This window comes from Momordica charantia (genome assembly GCF_013281855.1).
Source record: "Momordica charantia cultivar OHB3-1 chromosome 6 unlocalized genomic scaffold, Mcharantia_2.0 BLBB01000006.1, whole genome shotgun sequence".
Classification (NCBI taxonomy): domain Eukaryota; kingdom Viridiplantae; phylum Streptophyta; class Magnoliopsida; order Cucurbitales; family Cucurbitaceae; genus Momordica; species Momordica charantia.
The window spans coordinates 30,061,415-30,081,627 of record NW_028275164.1 but is presented as its reverse complement, the minus strand read 5'-3'; the positions used below and the strand labels follow the sequence as shown (position 1 = coordinate 30,081,627).

The 20,213-nt window shown below is 32.7% G+C and overlaps 2 protein-coding genes and 1 long non-coding RNA gene across 7 annotated transcripts; 1 reads left to right on the top strand and 2 right to left on the bottom strand.

The window, feature by feature from the left end:
• Positions 1-1,461: 1,461 nt before the first annotated feature.
• ACYB-2 (Cytochrome b561/ferric reductase transmembrane protein family) lies at positions 1,462-5,760 on the bottom strand. The gene is made up of 4 exons (XM_022303795.2): positions 5,587-5,760; positions 3,100-3,148; positions 2,807-3,006; positions 1,462-2,051 (listed from the first exon to the last, which is right to left on the bottom strand). The coding sequence occupies exons 1-4, from the start codon at positions 5,728-5,730 to the stop codon at positions 1,737-1,739; spliced, it is 708 nt and encodes a 235-aa protein (XP_022159487.1). The 5' UTR covers positions 5,731-5,760; the 3' UTR covers positions 1,462-1,736.
• Positions 5,761-8,081: 2,321 nt separating this feature from the next.
• Positions 8,082-14,625, bottom strand: LOC111025620 (uncharacterized). Of its 3 annotated transcripts, XR_015791927.1 has the most exons (7): positions 14,489-14,625; positions 14,271-14,404; positions 12,993-13,067; positions 9,997-10,101; positions 9,849-9,920; positions 9,236-9,357; positions 8,082-8,902 (listed from the first exon to the last, which is right to left on the bottom strand). It is a non-coding gene; the product is annotated as an uncharacterized LOC111025620 (long non-coding RNA). The 3 variants fall into 3 exon arrangements; XR_002603580.2 differs by lacking the exon at positions 9,236-9,357; XR_015791928.1 differs by lacking the exon at positions 9,236-9,357 and having other exon boundaries at positions 8,082-8,788.
• On the top strand, positions 14,623-20,108 carry LOC111025605 (Myosin heavy chain-related protein). 3 transcript variants are annotated; one of them, XM_022303494.2, is made up of 9 exons: positions 14,623-14,996; positions 15,078-15,156; positions 15,427-15,627; positions 15,726-15,848; positions 15,974-16,011; positions 16,118-16,217; positions 16,429-18,630; positions 19,374-19,510; positions 19,735-20,108. In XM_022303494.2, the coding sequence occupies exons 2-9, from the start codon at positions 15,088-15,090 to the stop codon at positions 19,982-19,984; spliced, it is 3,120 nt and encodes a 1,039-aa protein (XP_022159186.1). In that variant the 5' UTR covers positions 14,623-14,996; positions 15,078-15,087; the 3' UTR covers positions 19,985-20,108. The 3 variants fall into 3 exon arrangements, with proteins under 3 accessions (XP_022159186.1, XP_022159191.1, XP_022159195.1); XM_022303499.2 differs by having other exon boundaries at positions 14,623-15,156; positions 16,558-18,630; XM_022303503.2 differs by lacking the exons at positions 14,623-14,996; positions 15,078-15,156; positions 15,427-15,627; positions 15,726-15,848 and having other exon boundaries at positions 16,409-18,630.
• Positions 20,109-20,213: the final 105 nt, after the last annotated feature.

Here is a 20,213-nt window from a genome sequence, read left to right as displayed (position 1 = left end):
CAGATATGAACACAGCCATGAACAGAATGAAAAATAATTTATTAACTTTTTTTTTCTTTGACAGAAAAGTTTTATTAACTTTTGAAACGTTAAATAACTGATAATAATAATGCATCGATTTTGGAAGATATTAGTGGAAATAAATAACAAGATTGAATTGAATTCATATGAACCTAGCAGCTTTAATTTTGTGAGTGAAATTAAATTAGAAGATAAAGAAGTTTTGAATAGGAAAAAGAAAAACTATATATATTTCTTGAGCAAATTTTGGTTTGTTTATAATCAATATTTTAATTTAGTTTTGAGAAAGGTTTTAATGGTTATTTAAGTTTAGGGTACGGTTTGTTTGTATAATCCTCGTGGATAATCCATCTGTAATAAATAATTTAAAAAGTAAGGATATACAAAAACATTTTTGGACACTTTCTTCTCCATTTCTTAATTTATTAATTTACCAATTATACTTTATTATAAATATTAAATTAATTATTAATTATCAATAATAAATAATAATAGTCAAAGCAAGAAGAATTCGACCTCCCACTCCTACAGGTTAGTAATCTATTTTTGGGAGGAAGTTACTGTTTTACGTGGATAAACACCCACCAAGTGGTTGTTGGAGAATAGGCCGCATGGCAATGACGTGCGGTCCACCTCAAGCCATTAAAAGGCCAAAAGGTTGGAGCCCCACCTGGGTCGATGAAAAAGTTAGAGCTCACCGTAGCCAAGGAGGTAGAGCTCAACTCAGACCATGTGAGGTGGAACATAACTCGGCCACAAGAGTATGGATACCTTGTCATTGTATCTTTTAATGTATGATAGGGGACATGAACCTAGGTATTGAAAGACCCGATGGCAAGATCGTCGAGTTTCTTATAAATAGTGGAACTCACGCTTCAATCAAGTATGCTAAATTACCATCGCTCAGCCTAACACTATCTCGGTCTAAATACTGATTTGAACATTAGAGTGTGTTTGTTTGACATAACACCCTACTTGTGTGTGTTTCCTTATGCAGGTAAACCACCTTGGCTAATACCATTATTTTGGATCTAACATCACATTACAACAAAATTGGCATTAGACATCATTTATATACGATGTTGGTTTAGCAACCGATATTACTTGAGTGTGAAAAATTAGAATGAAAGGGATCATAAAAATGATTTTCTTGGAGAAGTCGGGGTCAAAAATCCCAATTGATTATAAAATGAAGTCAGAAACCTCAATTTCTCTTTCAACTTTTGTTCATTTTAATTCTTATACAGTCGAAACTTCTGTTTAGTAAAATTACGATTAAACAATGAGATAAAATGAAAATAAATAGACAAAAATAATTATTTATTAAAAATACAATAACCAATATGCACATTTTCGAAGGTTGAAAGAATAAAATAGGCAGGACAATGACCCAAATAAATCATTTAAATCAAAGCAGAAAATTAAACCAATAAAATAAAATAGTATTTAAACCTAAATTTTAAATTAGTGAAAATTATTACAGAGAGAATCCCTATATTTTTTCAAAGGTAACAGAGAATCTCATCAGCTAATATTAAATTTATTTATACAACTACATTCATCAAACGTGAATTTCTCATGAACAAACAAACAGAGATGATTCAGTCTGATCTGGTAAGAAAAAAAAAAATTAATCCAAACTTAACAGAATCACGATGCACACAGGAGGCAAAGAAGAGAGGAACGAGGGAGAGCAGGTGATGAGATTCATCCATTCATATGGAAGAATAGTCGCCATGGCCATCTGCAGCAGCTTCATCGGACGGCTGAGAAGCAACTGATAAAAGCACCAACACTGCAAAAAGAATGGTGGTGATGGCCGTGAAGTTCACGAGGAACGCCTCGGCGCCGTACTTGTCTACGCCGCCGGAGCTCTCGAGAAACGTCAGTTTCTCCAGAAAGCCGAGCGCCGAGTTGCCGGCGGCCAATATGTACACAGTGATACCGAAGATCACGTGCCACGGAAGTGACGCCCTTCGAACATTTTCGGACCCTCCGGGATAGTAGAACGTCACCAGCCCGTACAGCCACTGCACATTCGACCCCATTGACATTGTTAATGATAATTTTTATTTGGTCTCTATAATATTACTCGATTTCAAGAATGAAGGGTTACTAAAGAGTTTTTACTCATCCTAAAAACACATCTATTTTCTCCTAAATTTAGGGTGTAAAACATATAAATAATTATGTATAAGCCTTTGGAGCGTCCATCAGTGTAGCTAAAATGACCTGACTAATCCTAATCGATCAAGTCGACGTTGGTCGGTCGGCCGTTGATTTTCTCAAAATGTCGGTCAGCAAAAAAAAACCATAATCGACCTTACATTTTTTATCTCTGATATTTGAAGTAGGTGTCTATGTGGACCTTAATGGTCTTTTGACCGTTAGTTGATTGTTTATGGTTCTCTCTCCCTCTCCCTCCTCTTTCTTTCCTATTTCTGGCCAAAACCGACACCGTCGCCGTTGCCGCACTTTCTTCGTCTATCATGCATTCCATGCCGTTAGCACCGGCGAGAGGAGGGAGGGGGAGAGGAAGACCTCCTCCTCTCGCCCCAACCCCACCCACTACCACTCCTCAGATTTGTCGGTTTGTTGAACACCGACCAACCATTTGGTCAATCGGTTTTAGATCAAATGCACAGATGGTTTTCATGATATATCGATCGATGTCGATTTTAGCGCAAAAACCGATCCAACCGACCGATGTTCATCCTCCTTCTTATTTTTAGGTAAATTGGGATTGGGAAATAATATGAAGAAAGAGTGGCAGTTATGTAAATACCTGAAGACCATAGAGGACAATAACGGCAATACCAATCCAAGAATGCAAGCTGTAAAGATTGGGGATCCCACTCTCATTATGGTTCTTGAACGCAGCGCTGATGCCCACAATACCCAGTACCAATGCTACGCCGTGTAGCACCAAATGGATCAATTTCTTCACTTCTTTCTTCAATGGCAGAGCTTTATAACTAATTATTGCTGCAATTTTTTTTAGCAACATTTAACTTTTAATCAAATAATTATCGCCATAATGCAAAATTAAAACTGAGTTTACTTTTTCAGTTTAATTACCTTCACCTCCTATGATGATCAATCCGAGCAGCATAAGAACAGGATGGATCTATTGACAATAAATAAATAAATTAGAAGTTCATTTAACTAAATAATAATAATTTTGAAACTTCATACTTTACACAATATTTTACGATTCTAACTAAGAGGATGATTTTGGACAAGTTTAGAAATTGGAAGGATGTGTCTGAAGTTTTCCTAAGTTGAATGCCAAGTTGAAGTTTTTTAACTAATTTAAGGACAAAGTTGTAATTTAACATAACTTAAATTAATACGATGGATAAGCGTAAAAGGAGAATCTTTATGATGGATGTGGACAAAATGGACTTTCATTTAAGTTTAATATTTTTTTTTCTTTGAGCTCAACGTGGAAATTTCAACATCCAGCATTTTGGTAGAAGCTATATGTTCATTATAATTTATAAATTAAAAGGTAAGGGTCTAAAATTATATATATATATATATATATTAACAACATTCCTATCTCTTTGTTCCATAAAACTAGAAAAATAAGGAGACAATTAATTGGGGTATTTCTTTTCATTTTTAAAAAAGAAAAAAAAACACTAAAATTTTAACCGTCAAAATTTTCTTTAAAAAAATATTCTCTTAACCCAACAAATAAATTTTTATTTTGCATATGTATCCCCCGAGCACATTTTTTTTCTTCCTCTTTTTAGGAATCAGAAGCACATGTTCATGTCATTGGATGCCTCCAAAATAGATAATATAATATTCATCACCTAAAAATTATATAATATATACATATTTATTTTATTTATTCTTGTGTGTGTATATATATATATATACTTTTTTTTCGTGAGTTCAACGAGTAGGTGTTAGAAAGGTAAGTAATGATTTGAAACCAATTCGAATATGACTCACCAGATAACATACATATTACGAGATGGTCCAATTCCTACCATACAACTATTGAACTAAAAAGAAACAATATTTTTACTACTTCAACTATGTTCATGTGTGCAGTAACTTTAAATTAAATAACAAATAATATTAGGAAAATATATCTATTTGTAGATTGAGTGAGTTCTGAAATGAGTTATTTATATGATAATGGATGGATCTTCTAATTTAAATCTGGTAGACTATGCTTCAAAAAAATTTGAAGTTATTGATATGGCCAGTGATTCAGCTACTTCAATTTTTCTTTAAAACAAAAAAGGACTAAATTACAAAGTCAAAGCATAATTTTTAAAAATTTGTTTTGTTTTTAAATTTAGTTAATATGCCAACGGTAAGAAACATGCTACAGAAATCACACAACGATGCAAACATAATTGGTTGAGAAAAAAAAAACTAAAAACAAAATGATTATCCATCTTATTAAATTCCTCTCCACACAGTGACATTTTCATCGACATTTTTCATGTCCATAAGTCGAGGTTAACATAAAATGTGACTAAATATTTTTATAAAATCACAAAAATATTGATAAAAGCATAAAATTATTAACAAAATATCTAATATAGTCATAATATTAATATTAATAATTTTAAATTTATTTGAGAAGAGTTAAATGTTTATTTGTTATATATTTTTTACTTTATCAAAATATATCCTTCAACATTTTTACAAAATTGATAATTTTATGGGAAAAAGAGAAAATAAGAGTAAAAAGGGGCGGCAGGTGGGAAATATAATAAAAAAAGAGGAATGGATATATAATTATATATATATCCCATTGCAGTTTTTTATTTAGACACAACAACCCAAGTCTCCACCACCAGCTATTTTTTTTATATATAAATAATTATTTTCATTATTTTTCCTCCATCTAAATTCAAAACGCCAAATATTCAAATACCTTCCACCCATTAAACATTTTGTTCCCCTCGAGTAAAAATAATATAAATTAACAATTTAGAATTTTTTTTTAATTTGATATCGATTATTAAAAAAATTCAATCTATTCTCTTACTTTTAACATGATCAATATTAAAATTGATTACTTATAAACTCCTAGAAAATAAATTAAAAAAATAGAGAAGAAAATTCAAAGTTCTCTCCTCCAAAATTCAGCCATCTCTATTTTTTCCTCTTTCTTTTTTTTGGTACTCATACGATTCGATTGGTATAACAAGATGTATATGAAGTAGAAAGCAGAAGTATTAAAATACATAAATAAATTTAAAAAATCAAAGTAAAAAACTAGAAAATGACTAAGACTAAAAAAAGAATAATGATGGGAAAAAGAAATTAGCATTGGTGAGATGGGATGGAAATTAGGGGAACAAAGAAAAGCCCTAGAAAAATTGGAAGGGGAGAGATTAAACATCGGACACAGGAGCTGCTGTAATTAGTCGATACTCCGTTTCTCGATGTCGGAACTTCAAACTCTTGTATCTCTAATTTGTTGTACTAAAAAATATACGTCGAACAAACAAATTGGTGTGTTTTGAGAAACCAAATTGGAAATCAAAGAACTAGAGAGAGAGAGAGAGAGAGAGAGGAGGGAGAGAGGCTTACGTTGAAGATGAGGTTCTTGTTGATGGCATCCCAGGCGAGGCCGCCTCTGAAATGGATGGCCCAGAAGAGGACCAGAATCAGCGCCACCGTGCCCACCACGTGAGCCGCCACAGTCAACGGAAACGCCTTCACCGCCAACGCCATCCTTCTCTCTCCCGCCCCCTCTCCGATCCCCCCTCTCTTTTAAACACCCTTTTCTAGATCGATGGATATAATTTCGCCACGTGCACCATTTTTATTCGCTGCCCTTATTAATTTTAAACATTGGGATTATGGGTGTCGTGTCGTTTTCCTCTCCGCTCCTCCCCTTCCATATTCTCTCATTATTTTAGATCAAATTTTATCATTATCGTTATTGAATATTTGATAATTAGATAAATTAAAAAAACAGATACTTATATTGAGAAAAATAATGAATTACCAATTTTTTAATAATCTTAAAAGTAAGATTTGATCCTCGTGATAGAGCAAATGGTTGAGGAACACAACAGACTGCAGTTGTTTCTCTCTCTTTTTTTTTTTGGAAAGAGGGAAACTTGTCAGTTTAGATAACTTGTTCACACTCGTGAATTCAAGATTCAACAAAATTAAAAATAATTTGTTCAATGACCTCACATGATCTACCATTTTGAAGTCAACTTAAGTTTGATCTTCAACACGATCGAAATCTAGCTTTCTAATTTTCTATTAATACATTGCCTTTGACGGAGAAAGAAGGTGTGATTTCTAGTACTATCGTAGAAATTTAATTTAATCCTTTCATCCACAATTTAATGCATTATTAAGTAATATATCATTGGATAAATTACATAAACTACATCTAAAGTATTATACTTGTTACAATTGTAATTCTAAACTTTTAATTATAGAAATTATACTCTTAAAACTTTTTCAACTGAAAAATATATATTGGATTCCTAAACATTCAAAGAGAAAAAATTAACCCTCAAACTTCCTATGAGTGAGAAAATTAAACTTCTAAATTTTATCATTATAAAAATAAAACCCCTAAACTAAAAAATAAAAAAAAATAGATCTATTTTATTTTATTTTATTTATATCATACATTTCTCCTTTCTCTACATTTTCTCTTCACTTCCTCCTCTTTCTATTGTGTCCTCTCCCTCCTTTCCTGGTTAAGCAACGGAAGATTTATAGGGCTGAAGGAAATTTTGTATATTAAAAGGGTAAATTGCAAAAACCACATCTAAAGTATTGTAGTTGTTACGATTTGTCACATGTGAAGATTAAGCTAAATCTCATTAAACTCATGAGAAGAAGGTTCATATAAGATCCACTAAGAATAGAAGAGGTCATTCCTCACATAGGACATTTAGAAAGGTTTAGATTCCATGCCACAAAACATTCACGATCATCTGCAAGCATTCGAGCCAAGTAGACCATCTAGAACCGATTAGAGTCTACCAAGACTTGATCATGAATTGAAGATTCAAAGACTACAAGATTTCAAAAAATTGAAAATCTTCTCTTTTTGAAACAACGAGCTAAAGAACTCTTCATAAGTTATGAGTCGAACAACTTCATCAAACTACATACTCGAAAAACTTCAACAAGCTGGAGAACTTCATTTAAAAGCTAAAGATCTTTAACAAACTCAAAGTTTAAGACTTAAAAAATTCTTCAACCAAACTATAAGTCTAAGGCGTCAACCTTATTGATTAAAAACAAATTCATTAGTCTTTCAATCAAAATTTACATTTTGAGAAAAGTATCAGAGAACCATACAAGAGATACATTAAATCCAAATATTATCACATGAAGCACCTCCACAATTAACTTAGGCAAAGAAAATAAATGGAAAACAGAGAGACTGAATAAGCTTAATTAATTAAAATTTTATTGATTATCAAATAAGCAATTAAAATAATTTAGTTGTGTTGTGTATAACTTGGACTCGTTATCAATATGATAGGGCCAATTGCATTTGAAAGTCAATTTGATATAGATGGGCCAAGTGATTGGAAAAAGGGACCATGAATTCTACATTTATTTTGTTGGATTGGCTAACTCAATGATTATTGATTCAAAATATTTTAATTCTTTAATTACGTGAATTTGTCTCACATTAGGAAATGTCATTTTTTTTCTTTTTTTTGGCAAAATTAGGAAAAGTCTCATTCCTAATTAAAAGGTTTAGGAAAGTACTATTTTTTAAAAGTCTAAGATTCTAAGATTTAGAAAAATCTTATACGTTAGGAGTGAGAGACTTATTCCTAAAAGATATAGGAAATAGGAAAGTCCCAAAACAAAAAATGCTTTATAATTTAAGTATAATCAACTCATTAAGGTATTAAAACCTCTGCTAAAGGATGGAGGTTAAAAAAAAAAAAAAAAAAAAGCTTTACCAATCTAAGTTCAATCAACTCATGAGATTATGATCCTTAGAGACGTTTGCATGATTTTGTGCAAGGATAAGCAGACTCGGTCAGACCCATTTGATGTATCTTGTTGTCAAAGTGACATTAAATCCAGGGTTACGTTTTAATGCCCCATGCTCAAGATTTGGATTAGAATTTAGAACTTATATTTGACACCTAATGCCCTAACATTTTCCTACATCGCCTACGAATTCTAGTGCCACCTACTTGAGTCTTTGACTCCGTGTCTTGTCTTCACTCACATGCTTCCTATAAAAATTGTTTAGAAAATCACCCAATATTTGATTGCTCCCTCTCAATCAAACATGGTGTCATTTCATTCATGTACTCCTCTACTCGAGCATCGTGTGTGCACCCACTAGCTTTTGCTGTGGTTCGTCCACAAACCACATCGTACTGGAAGATGTCCTACTCTAATACCATTTATGACGCCCCACGCTTAAGATGCGGTTAGGATTTGAAATATGAATTTGTCATGTAATGGCCTCGACATTCTCCTGCACTCTTTGTGTGGCTTGGACGTGCCACCTACTTGACTTGAGTAGCTTGCAAGAGTGAAGACTATCCCCATACGTGAGCCTTTAAACATGCTTTGCAGCTTATTCATGACATGCTCACTACAAAAAATTTCTAGGAGCGGGTCAACTAACATAAGACTTTTCTAAGTCAAACACGCTTAACTTTGTAGTTTCTATGAGTGAGCCAATGAAAGAAAGGTTATAATGCCTCAGCAGAAGATTCAGACCACGATTTAGAATCTTAGATTCGACATCTAGCGGCCACGACATTCGCCCTTTCATCATCTGCGACACCGAGACACGCCACATACATAACATGAGTTACTTGTAAGAGTGATGACATTATGACCAACATGGGTCGTCATTATGGAATGTGTTTTGTCCTTGCTCACATATTTCCTACAAAAATTTTCTAAGAGGTTACTGGATATGTATAGAAGTGGTCCAAGTCAAACACATTTAATTTTGAAGTTCTTATAAGATGTACTACCCTAAACTTGTACAGGAAAAAAATGATCAAAATATTTTATGATGAATTAAAATTGTGTTTTCATTAAATTAAACAAAATATTTTAAAAGTATTTATATTATTTATAATTAATCAATAATAAAAGATAAAATAAATAGAGAAGAGAGAAGAGAGAAGTAAAATGAAGAAGAGCGTGGTAAAAAAAAAAAAAACAAAATGACATCAGATTGTGCCACTTCATTCAACCACAAGAACAAACTTACAGGAAGAATAGTTATGCTTGAATGCCTCACTTGGGTTCTCTAATTTCCCATTTCTAAAGTCATTTCCTTTAAAGCATGACTTGAAGGTAGAAAAGTAAGGAAACGTTGAAGTCTTTGATTTGCTGGAAAAATTAAAGAATGGCCATCAAAAAATGAAACTCTAGTTTTACTGTATTTTGAAGAAGAAAGTAAAATGGAAATGCCTTAAATTCATGCTTAACCACGTAGGTTTGAGGTGGACATTGGGCAAGTAAATATCATGGTGGCAAAATAATATAGGAAATACCAAAATAGTTATTTTTCAAAAGTTCAGTCATGACCAAAATAAACATAGCTAAATTTTTTAAAAGTAGGATTAAAATAGAACAAATTTATGACGAGGGACCCAAATGTTAGCAAAAATGAATAAGAGAGTAAAAAAGAAACAACATAGGTAAATAAGGGCTCATTAAATAACCTTCCAAAGCTTATTTTTCGTTTCCAATTTTATTAAGAAACCTAAGCATTTGACCACTATTTATATTTCTTATTTTGATTCTTATTACTGGTTTGTTCCAAAACACATAAATAAAAATATTATTTATCATTATTTAGAGTCATACAAGAACATTACCAAATAGGCCCTAAAGTGTCTTCGAACCAAACCCCCACTCCCCGTAGTTCGTATAGAGCTCCTCTATCTTTTCTGCAAAGATTGAAGCAAATTTGTACAAAGCCAAACATCAATGGGTATCTTAGAGTATTAGAAAGGGAGAACATACATCAAGAATCGGACTGCATAGGCATAGCCTACCACTGGTCCACAGCTTGTTTCAATCTTTCGCTCAAGTCACGTGCCAATCTTTAAAGGTTCCACATTTCCTCCCCTATATATTAGGAAATGATTTGTGTGGAAAAAAATTGAAAAAAATTTAAATGCTACTTTTATCCCTCTATTTTTGCTTTGATCTTTATATTTTTCAAATGTTTATTTGATCCCTATACTTATTTTAGTTTTATTTACTTTCGAAATGTCAGTTTTATAGTTCTATGTACTTTCGAAATGTCAGTTTTGGTCACTGTATTTAAAAAGTGACCAATTTAATCTATATTTGTAAAATTTTAAACCAAATTTTATACACAATGAAAATCTTTTAATACAATTTATTGCTACATTTCAATAAATTTAGTGAGTGAAATATCGTATTAAAATTATGATGGAAAGAAATAGCATAAAAATGAGAATGTAAAGACCAAAGTTGAAGTCCATGGACGAAAATAAACGTTTATAAGTTATAGAGACTAAAATAAATGGATTTTAAACAAAGCACTTTGAGATTCTGTTCGTCTACCTACTTTACTTGGACTATATATTTTTTCTTTCAATTTTTAATAATATTTTTAGAATGAATTAGATAACGTGTTAAAGTTACATATTTCAGTGCACCTATGGATTCAACCAAAATAATTATAGAAGGAAAAAAATGTAGCTAAGTACTTTTAATAATAGTATGACTATAAGCTATTCTATATTATTAGAGGTAACAATTGAGTGAATTCCTGAACTTTTAAATTTTAATTTTGGTACCTCAAATTTTATAAAATTTCAGTTTTAATCCTTTTAACTTTTCAATTTTAATCCTCCAAATTTTATAAAACCACATTTAGTCTCTACATTAAAAATTAATGCAATCCAATTTGTATGTAACCCCCCTTCATTACCTAAATGTCATATAAAATAGCGAAATGGAAGAATTACAATTGAGATTTTAAATGTTAAAAAATTGAATTAGAAAGTGGGTAAAAATTGAAGGACGATAATCAAATTTCAAAATGTTCAAGAACTAAAATTGAAATAGATAAAAATAAAAAATAAAAAATTGAAATAGATAAAAATAAAAAATAAAAAAATGAAGTCGAACCACGTTTTAGCCCCAACTTTTTCTGATGGAATTTTCTATATGCATAAATTATATTTAAACATAAACCAATCATTGAAAAAAAAAATTGTACTAAAATAATAATAAAAAATCATCAAATTTTGAACCCCGAGTTATATAAATTGTAGAACTAATATCTCATCCTCAAAATTAAGTTAAAAAAAAAAATTGTCCTTCAACTAACCAATCATACAAAATTCACCAAACAAAACATTATAATCTCACCATATAAATACCGATACTCAGCCATAAAAATATACCCAACACCAGTTTCAAAATCATACCAGGAAAAACAAAACTCATACTCAGAAATAGGATGCCAAAATAAAAAAACAATAATAAATAAATAAATACGGTTCATCTACTATAATCATAGGATGCTCATCCCCTGATTAATAGGATAGTGACAAGAGCCTTGGGCACTGTAATATCACCTAAGCAAATAAACTTTAATTATAGGGATCTATAGCGAATGCCAAGCAGGATCAATCTCGGAAAATTAAGAAATAATAATGATGATGATAGGGATTCCTCAGAATTAGAATGGAAATACCAATCACTGTACCCTTTTCCATTTGCATTCAAAAGAGCAATTTCCCATTTCATCCCCACAGGAAAAAGGGAAAAAGAAACCTGAAAGTTTCCTTTCCGCTTAGGTGGGATGGTAGAAATGATACTAAAACGAAGGGTCTAAGTCAAGGATTTATATGAAAACAACCCTTGCGTATTAAAAGACAAATGAAAGCTTGAAACTATGGCATCATGATTTAGAAAACTAAACTTCAATCTATAGCCTTTTTATCTATTCCTGCCAACCTTAACAACATAATTGCCAATTTGAGTATAGCTTAATTGGTTAAGGTATGTATCTTAGAAAAAACCAAATGTTGAAATCTTCATTCCAAACAAAATTGAACGATCAAAGCACCACAAACTTCTCTTTAAATTTTGAAGTTCGAATATTTGTTTGAAACTAAATAAAATAAATAAATCTTCTTTGCCTAATTTAAAAAATTTTCAAGTACCATATGAAAAATTTTCATACCACCATTCAGTACTAATCAAATCAACACCATTTAAGAATGAAGTAGAACCTATAAAATAAAATAATATACTATTTAATAATGTGTCAAACTATAAATTTTGTACCATTAATTTAGCTCTCATCTCAAACATCTAGATTGACAGATTTCAAGACACACTTTTCGGCCACTAATAATGCATATTAGCTTTTGGGCATTCACTTTACAACCTACCAAATCCTGATTCCTGGGTACCTTTATTATCCTTTATCCCACAGGTCTGACGAAAGCAAAAATGAAGGAAAGAGAGATGGGATATAATGAAGAAAAAAATGCAAAAACTATCTAAAGTATATGAGACTGAGTTGTCCAGTTATAAATTGAACAATTACTCAAGATTATAAAATCATTGCAAGTAAACCTAACTATTAAAACTTCATTAACAGTAATTTGAAAAGTGAACACACCAAACTACAAGTAAAATTATAACAAGCTGTTAAACTTAATTATTGTAGTTATACCTTTAACTTAGGAAATCGTTTCAATTAAACCCAACTAGTAGTAGCGGATTTAATAACGATGATTTTGTAATTTTAGAGGATAATTCAAAAATTTCTTTTTAGTACAACGAGTAGAGAGGATTAAAATTCTTGATTTTTTAATCAGTGTCGAGCTAAATTCAGAAAATTAGCTGAGACAATTCAAAAATGTTTTTGCAACTGTATCAGTAATTTAAAGGTGATTCATTTTTTTTTTCAATAATTAATTTTAGAAAGGGATGGAAGATGGAAGCAGAAAGAAGGTGTGAGGACTTACGTTGGTGATTGCTTGGAGTGGGGTCTTTTATGGCAAAATGAAGAACGGAATTTCCACGAGAGAACCAGCTGGAATCTGTATTCAATGTCCAACAACATCCATTAATCAATATATTTGTAGTGGAGAGGGCACATGACCCCACGTGTTTCGTCTCATTTACAGATATAGTTTCCATAACAAACCAATAATTCGACCTCGTAATTAATGAGGTTCTCATACTGGTTTTCTTTGGTCTTGACAAATTTAAAATGCCAAAAAAATAAAATAAAATTTGTAATATTATCCGAAAAAGTGTCTCGATCCCATAAGAATGGATCTCTGATTGACTCGGATACTCAAAATTTTCTGAGAAGATTTTCTTTAACCTACCAAAATTTCACGTTCTTTTTGACTATTAAGCCAACCCCAACTTTATCTTCTCAATGTTCATATTGTCATCTCTATTTATGAATCATTAATTAACAATAAAAGTGATTATACCCTTTTTTTCAGTTCAATTCTAACGTAAATTTCAATGATGATGACAGACTTGGAAATCTATTACAATTTAGAAGAAATGAAATAGAACATGGTTAATTTTAGGAAGCAAATTATAAGATGGTAAACTTGAGGAACTAGATCTATATTTTAACTTTTCTAAAAACTAATATTAAAAACTACTATACATTATATTTATATCAAACTATCTACTAAAGAATTCAAAGAAATAGAAAAAATAAAAATATGATTAAACTGAAACTAATATAAACGTAGCTCAATGGATGAGCACTATTACTATCCAAAGATTGATCATTTGATTCCCACCCTACACTTATGGAACTACGAAAAAGTTTATGAAAATAACATGTACAAATAATTTTAGAATTAACGCTAAAAATCGTGGAGAATAGCATCAAATTACTTAAAGAAAAAGGGGACAACTACATTACGGACTCCAGATTAAAAGAAAAAAAAAAAAGGATGAATCTTAACCTAAAGAACCAAAAGGAAAAAGGAAAAGATACTTGTATCTCACACTGACTCCATCTAATTTAAAAGAAAAAAGACAGAAAGGTAATTAATTATTAGGACAAATTTGATTACCAAATATGGCTAATTAACCAAGGTTATTCAAAGCCAAAATTTTCAAAATAGATGAAACTAAGAATTCAAATTTGAAAATTTTATCAAAGACAACTCCACTCCTGAATTCTTATAAATGATAGGTTTGAATTCCATTCATTATTCGAAACAATAGAGAAGAGTCTGCAATCAATACTATTCAATTTGAAACCGTACCTTGGAATATGGTTATTATTACGCTTCAGCAATGGAGGACCACTGTGCCCTGGAAAAGCGAACTCTAAACCGCCATTGAAATTAAAAAAATTGATATGCGACAAGCTGAAGTCAACAAGGCACCAAAACTGCAACTTTATTAAGCAAAATGATGAAGAAATAAGTGTTAAGCTGCATATAAATCAATTCCTCAATGTGATAAAATAAAATTTACCAACCTTGCAATAACGTGGAAGACTAAAAGCTCATGACCCCTATCGTTCCCAACGTTTAAATAAAGTTTTCTTTTGGTTGATGGAGAGGTATCATTAAAGTAGAGGGTCACATTTGTCATTTTAAAAAGAAAGCACTGCAGCACAGCACCGATACCTTTTTTTCTTTTTTCTATTTTTCTTTGCATCCAAAAGTAAATCATAATGCAGCACTTCAGCGCTGTTCTTTCCAATACAGCACTGCTGCTTGTCTGATTGCCATGGGAGAGAAACTTCTGAGTTGTCCTTTGCCTTCCACATAGAGCATTTCCTTAACTTGTTTCGGCCCATCTTTTCGACCTCCATCAAAGCGGAATGTAACTTTGGCCACAAAATTTAATTTTTATAGGTGTACAGCTTTTATTGTTGCTTTCTGGATTTTCCTACATGGTGGCGACCAGGGAGGAGAGAATTAATTCCGGCTCAAACCAGAACAAGTCCTGAGAAGAACGACGTCAAGTTGTGAAAAAGCATTGTATGTTCGATAGCAGTCTGGTGGGTTTTTTGATCAAGACTAGAGGTTTTGTCTTTTTATTTTTTTGGAGATCTGAAACAGAACCGGAAGAATGTTCAAATCATGGAGCAAGAAGCAGAAGATCAAAGCTGTATTCAAATTACAGTTCCAAGCTACACAGGTATTTGAATTTGCAGACCTGAGTGACTAACTACATTTCTCTCTCCTTAACATGGAAATGACTTCTTCTGGAGGAAATTTTTACACAAAATTTTAAAATTTTCATGTTATTGGTTATCAATTTTTCAGTCGTTCTATAGAGAGATAATAAGCTGATGCAAGCGTATGCTTGAAGCTTGAACTTCTTTATGCAATGTGTACGAGTGTGGTTTACTCTATAATATTATGTGAAGGGACAAGATCTTACCCGGTATTATTGATCTTCATTCAGGTGCCAAAGATGAAGAAATCGGCTTTGATGATATCTTTGGTGCCAGATGATGTGGGAAAGCCAACAGTGAAGCTTGAGAAAGCCGCAATTCAAGAAGGAACTTGTATCTGGGAGAATCCTGTCTATGAAACAGTAAAGCTTGTTAGGGAGATAAAAACAGGAAAAATCAATGAGAAAATTTACCATTTTGTTGTTTCAACTGTAAGCCATAGCAACACAGTCTCTTCCAGATTTTCTGCACTTTGTAATTAGCCATCTGGTGAAGCAACTTGTAAAATTCTCAATGTGTGTGTATGCAGGGATCATCAAAATCTGGCTTTGTAGGTGAAGCTTCGATTGATTTTGCAGATTTCGAGGCAGAGACTGAGCCCATGACAGTTTCCCTTCCTCTTAAGTTTGCAAACTCCGGTGCCATATTACATGTTGGTCCTCTCTATTTCTCACCCATTTGAGCTCCACCTAGCAATTTGAAGTCTAATAAACCTGCAACGTCATTATTTACTAAATATGTGACTGTTCCTGATATACATGGATGTTGATGAAACAGGTGACTATTCACAAGATGGAGGGGGATAATGACCAAAGGTGATAACAAGAATTTGAGCTTCATTTTAATTTACAAAGTGACCTTTCCTTCTTTTCTTGTTCACCGTCTGCCTCACCTTATGAAGTCTTGGTTTCCAACTGACAGAGATTTTGAAGAGAATGGAGCTGGGATACTTCAACACGAGAAGAGCTTTAACAGCCAGCTTAGCTTTTCTAGTACAGAAGGAAGCCATTATCCCACAGAAGTAAGGTCTCATTCCAATTCTCCAGTTACTTTCAAATTTAGGAAAGGACCTGAGAAACAAATGTGAATGAAGAATAATTTCCTAATTCCTTGATACTAATTTTAATGATGAAAGATTTCCTTTTATTTATCAATGAACAACTTCGTGATTACTAAGGATAGTTTGACTCACTGGCTTGATCCAAATTATAGTGGAAATTGGTGCATTGCAGAATGGCAACCTAAATACATTACGTGAGGATGCAGAACAAAATGGCAATTCTAGAGTGTCCCATGACTCTAATTCTGCTAAATTTGCATCATACTGGGATGATAATAACTATGAAAAAAACACTCAACAGGAAGTCGGATCAATGAAGAATGCTATCCAAAGTCCTAACCTCTTGTCCCCTCCTCTTAGGCAGAATTCCATGCCTAAGAAGGCAGTGGTCGACACCAGTAGAGTGAAAAATCAAGCACATAGGCGATCAAATACAGAATGGTCACTGGGTTCAGTTTCAGATGGAAGTTTCGGAGACTCAGGAAATAGCCTCGAAGAAAATACTTCAAGAGAAAAGATGCACCAGGCCCCAAATAATTTGATTGAAAAAGTAAGAAATGAAAATGTTATGCTCATGAGAAAGCTAGAAGTAACAGACCTGGAGTTGCAGTCTCTTCGCAAACAGATCACAAAGGAGACTATACAAGGGCAGAATCTATCACGACAGATCATTTGCCTTACTGAGGAAAGAGATGCACTTAAAACAGAGTGCAAACAACTCAAGTTCTCGAAGAAATGTAATGATGAGGCAGATGACTCAAAGACATTGAAGTCTGAGATTAAGGAAGCAAGGGTTCAGTTGGCAGCAATAGGGGGGGAGCTTAAGCAGGAAACAGAACTACGAACCGATCTTCAGCTACAACTACAGAAAACACAAGAGTCCAACTCTGATTTAGTTCTTGCTGTGAGAGATCTTGAAGAAATGATTGAGCTAAAAAATAAGGTAATAGCTGATCTTTCAAGAAGCTTAGAATCCTGGGAGAGTGATCGAGAACAAAAAGATGTTTACGATTGTAAAGAGAATAATGGTGAGAACCGAAAACCCTCAAAAGAATTGATTCAAGAGTATGACGATATCAAGGAAGTAGACTCGTTGAAACAGGAGATCAAAGATTTGAATGGTGAAATAGAAATTCACATGAAGAACATAGAAGAGCTAGAGATTCATTTAGAAAAACTCATGCTGGACAACGAGATTCTAAAGCAAGAAAACAGAGACATCTCTGCAAAGTTACAGAAAAACAAGACAGAATATCTCATAAAACAGAAAGAATACTCGGATTCTCTGGTTGTTATAAAAGAGCTTGAATCGCAAATAGAAAGACTAGAAGAAAAACTCCAAATACAAACCCAGGAATTTTCAGAATCTTTGTTCTCGATCAATGAACTTGAAGGTCAGATCAAGCGCTTGGAGAGAGAATTGGAAAATCAGACACGTGAATACCATGATGAATTCAATGTCATCAAACATGCCAATGTTCAGTTGGAACAAATTGCTATAGAAGCAAAGGAAGTATTAAGTAAAACAAGGTGGAAAAGTGCTATAAAAACCGTCAGCCTTCAGGAGAGAAGTAAAAAGTTCTCAATGGAAATGGCTTCCAAGTTAGATGATAGTGAAAAGAGAACCATTAAAGCAGTCAAAGAAATCAATGAATTGCGTCTACAGAAGATAGTACTGAAAGAAATGCTCCAGAAATCTAATGAAGAGTCAAGGCGAATTAAAGAACAGAATGAAGAAAAACTGCATGACCTTTCCTTCCAACTAGACTTAAAAACAAAAGAGATGCATCATATGTCAATGGAGCTAGATAATAAGTCCACACAACTTGCAGATGCAAAAAGGTATGAAGACTATCAGCAGGAAGAAATCCAAATGCTGAAATCAAATATAGAAACACTTAATGCAGAAAACAAGATTGCAAAGAAGGCAGAGAGAGAACAACCTGAATTTTTTATTTCTGAAATGGAAGCATCGGAAGAAAGAAATAAAGAAACTAATCTTTTGGAAAAAGAGATGGCCTTTTCAAAGAGAGAAGCAGAAAAGGCACATGAAGAGCTTACTATGATGAAAGCTTCCAAAGATCAGCAAGATACATTAATTGCTAATCTGCTAGCAGAATTGGAAAACCTTAGAGGCCAGATTAATAAGGTAAAGAATGATTCCCACAGAGAAGATTCAGAGAAAGAAACCTTACGAAAACAGGTATTCCAATTAAAGAGTGAGCTACAGAATAAGGAAGAGAGAATTTCCAGCATGGCAAACATCAAGTTCAAAACTCAAGAAATTTCAGATTTGAATCTAAACTCAGCATCAATTCATAATGCATCTCAAACGCTTCCTCATACCAAACAGGAGCTAACAACTTCAGAAGAGGTAATAAAATTGCTTCAGTTAGTTTTTGACCCTTTAACTAAAGTTTCAGATAAGACACAATATTCTGAAGATTTGATGTTCTAGAAGTCCTTCCCATCATTAATATAGCTAGACTAGAGAATACCAAATTTTATGCTTTGATATATATTTGAAAATTGAAGAAGTAGAAAGGTAGAAAATATCATACTGTCATTGTACGAGATGGCAAGTAATGAAACTACAAGAAGCTGATTTCGTAGTAAATTCAAAGGTGCCATTAGAGAGAAGAATCTCAAAACTACAATATGAGAACAAGATCATGTTCAGAACTAGTCTAAATGGTAAAAGCTCTTCTGCAAGTATAAAACTACATCATTACCCTGGCAACCTAATGTAATATTTTCTTCTGGGAAGGAGTATCAGTAATTATAGACATTCACAAGACCTCATCAAGGTGACTCCAGATAGTTAAATTCCATATCTTCATGCATTAAATATTTGAAACTAATGTCAAGCACTCAGTCTGTATCTAGTTTTGTGGAAAATTAACCATATCAGTAATACAAGATGAACAGAATTTCCCTCTTAGTGCTAAATATTGATATACTTTGATAGGCTAACCAGTTAAGCTGAAACTGATTTATTCCTTGGAGTTGCACAAGACTTGTGCAGTTGTCCTTGTTAGACTCTGTTTCTTGTTTCCTTCATATCATTTCATCCATGTTCTAGACTGTACTAATACTGCATGTATCTTTGAAATATAGGACATCAACCATTCTGATATCACGACAACAAGTAGTAGAAAAGAATGGACTCTAACTGGAAATTCACTGCATTCCAAGATGAGCAATGAAGAAGAGATTGGAAAGCAGAATGATGTTCATGAATCTGCTTGTGAAAGGTATAAGCATTCAATCTATTAAACTTGAGCTATATCTTTCTTGTCGCAATAATAAACATCTCTATGCATTAAATGTTATCAAAGCCAAACAACCATGTATAATTGTGAATATACTGCCAGAAAAGTCAACATTCAGAACCATGTGCATTTCACTATTTACTTATAAACTTGGGTGTTATTTTTGCTCTTTACATATATATATTATGGTTAATTTTTATTTGCAGGAAAGTGGACTCGAACTCATCAAATAAGGAACTGAAACCGTCAACCTCTGGTAAAAGTAATGAGGACTGTTATATTGACCTCCTTACCGAAATGTCTTCACTAAAGGAGAGAAACAAGGCTATGGAGAGAGAGCTTAAAGAAATGGAAGAGAGATATTCAGAAATAAGTCTCAAATTTGCAGAGGTAGAAGGTGAGAGACAACAACTTGTAATGACCGTGCGGAACCTTAAAAATAGTAAAAGAAAATAGTATTTTATTGGGTTCACGACCTTCATGGCTCTATCAGGAAAATGTCGAATGCTTAACCAGAAAACTTGGTATAACCGATTCATTGAAAAGTATAGATATGTGCTGTCAAAAGATTATTTCCTCATTGTTTATTTCTCTTTCTATTAGGGGCATGAAAGGCTCATTTTTTTAACCTATCATACAGCACCCAAATTCACATCAGGGTACTTATATTCCTGATGGTTTTTCA

Excerpts from the sequence above, each read along its gene's own strand:
- LOC111025605 (XM_022303494.2), top strand. The coding sequence starts at position 15,088 with ATGTTCAAATCATGGAGCAAGAAGCAGAAGATCAAAGCTGTATTCAAA. Across the intron at positions 15,628-15,725 it reads ACCATTTTGTTGTTTCAACT|GGATCATCAAAATCTGGCTT; the intron begins GTAAGCCATAGC and ends GTGTGTATGCAG. Across the intron at positions 15,849-15,973 it reads ACTCCGGTGCCATATTACAT|GTGACTATTCACAAGATGGA; the intron begins GTTGGTCCTCTC and ends TTGATGAAACAG.
- ACYB-2 (XM_022303795.2), bottom strand. The coding sequence starts at position 5,730 with ATGGCGTTGGCGGTGAAGGCGTTTCCGTTGACTGTGGCGGCTCACGTG. Across the intron at positions 3,149-5,586 it reads ACAAGAACCTCATCTTCAAC|ATCCATCCTGTTCTTATGCT; the intron begins GTAAGCCTCTCT and ends TATTGTCAATAG. Across the intron at positions 2,052-2,806 it reads TTGTCCTCTATGGTCTTCAG|TGGCTGTACGGGCTGGTGAC; the intron begins GTATTTACATAA and ends TCGAATGTGCAG.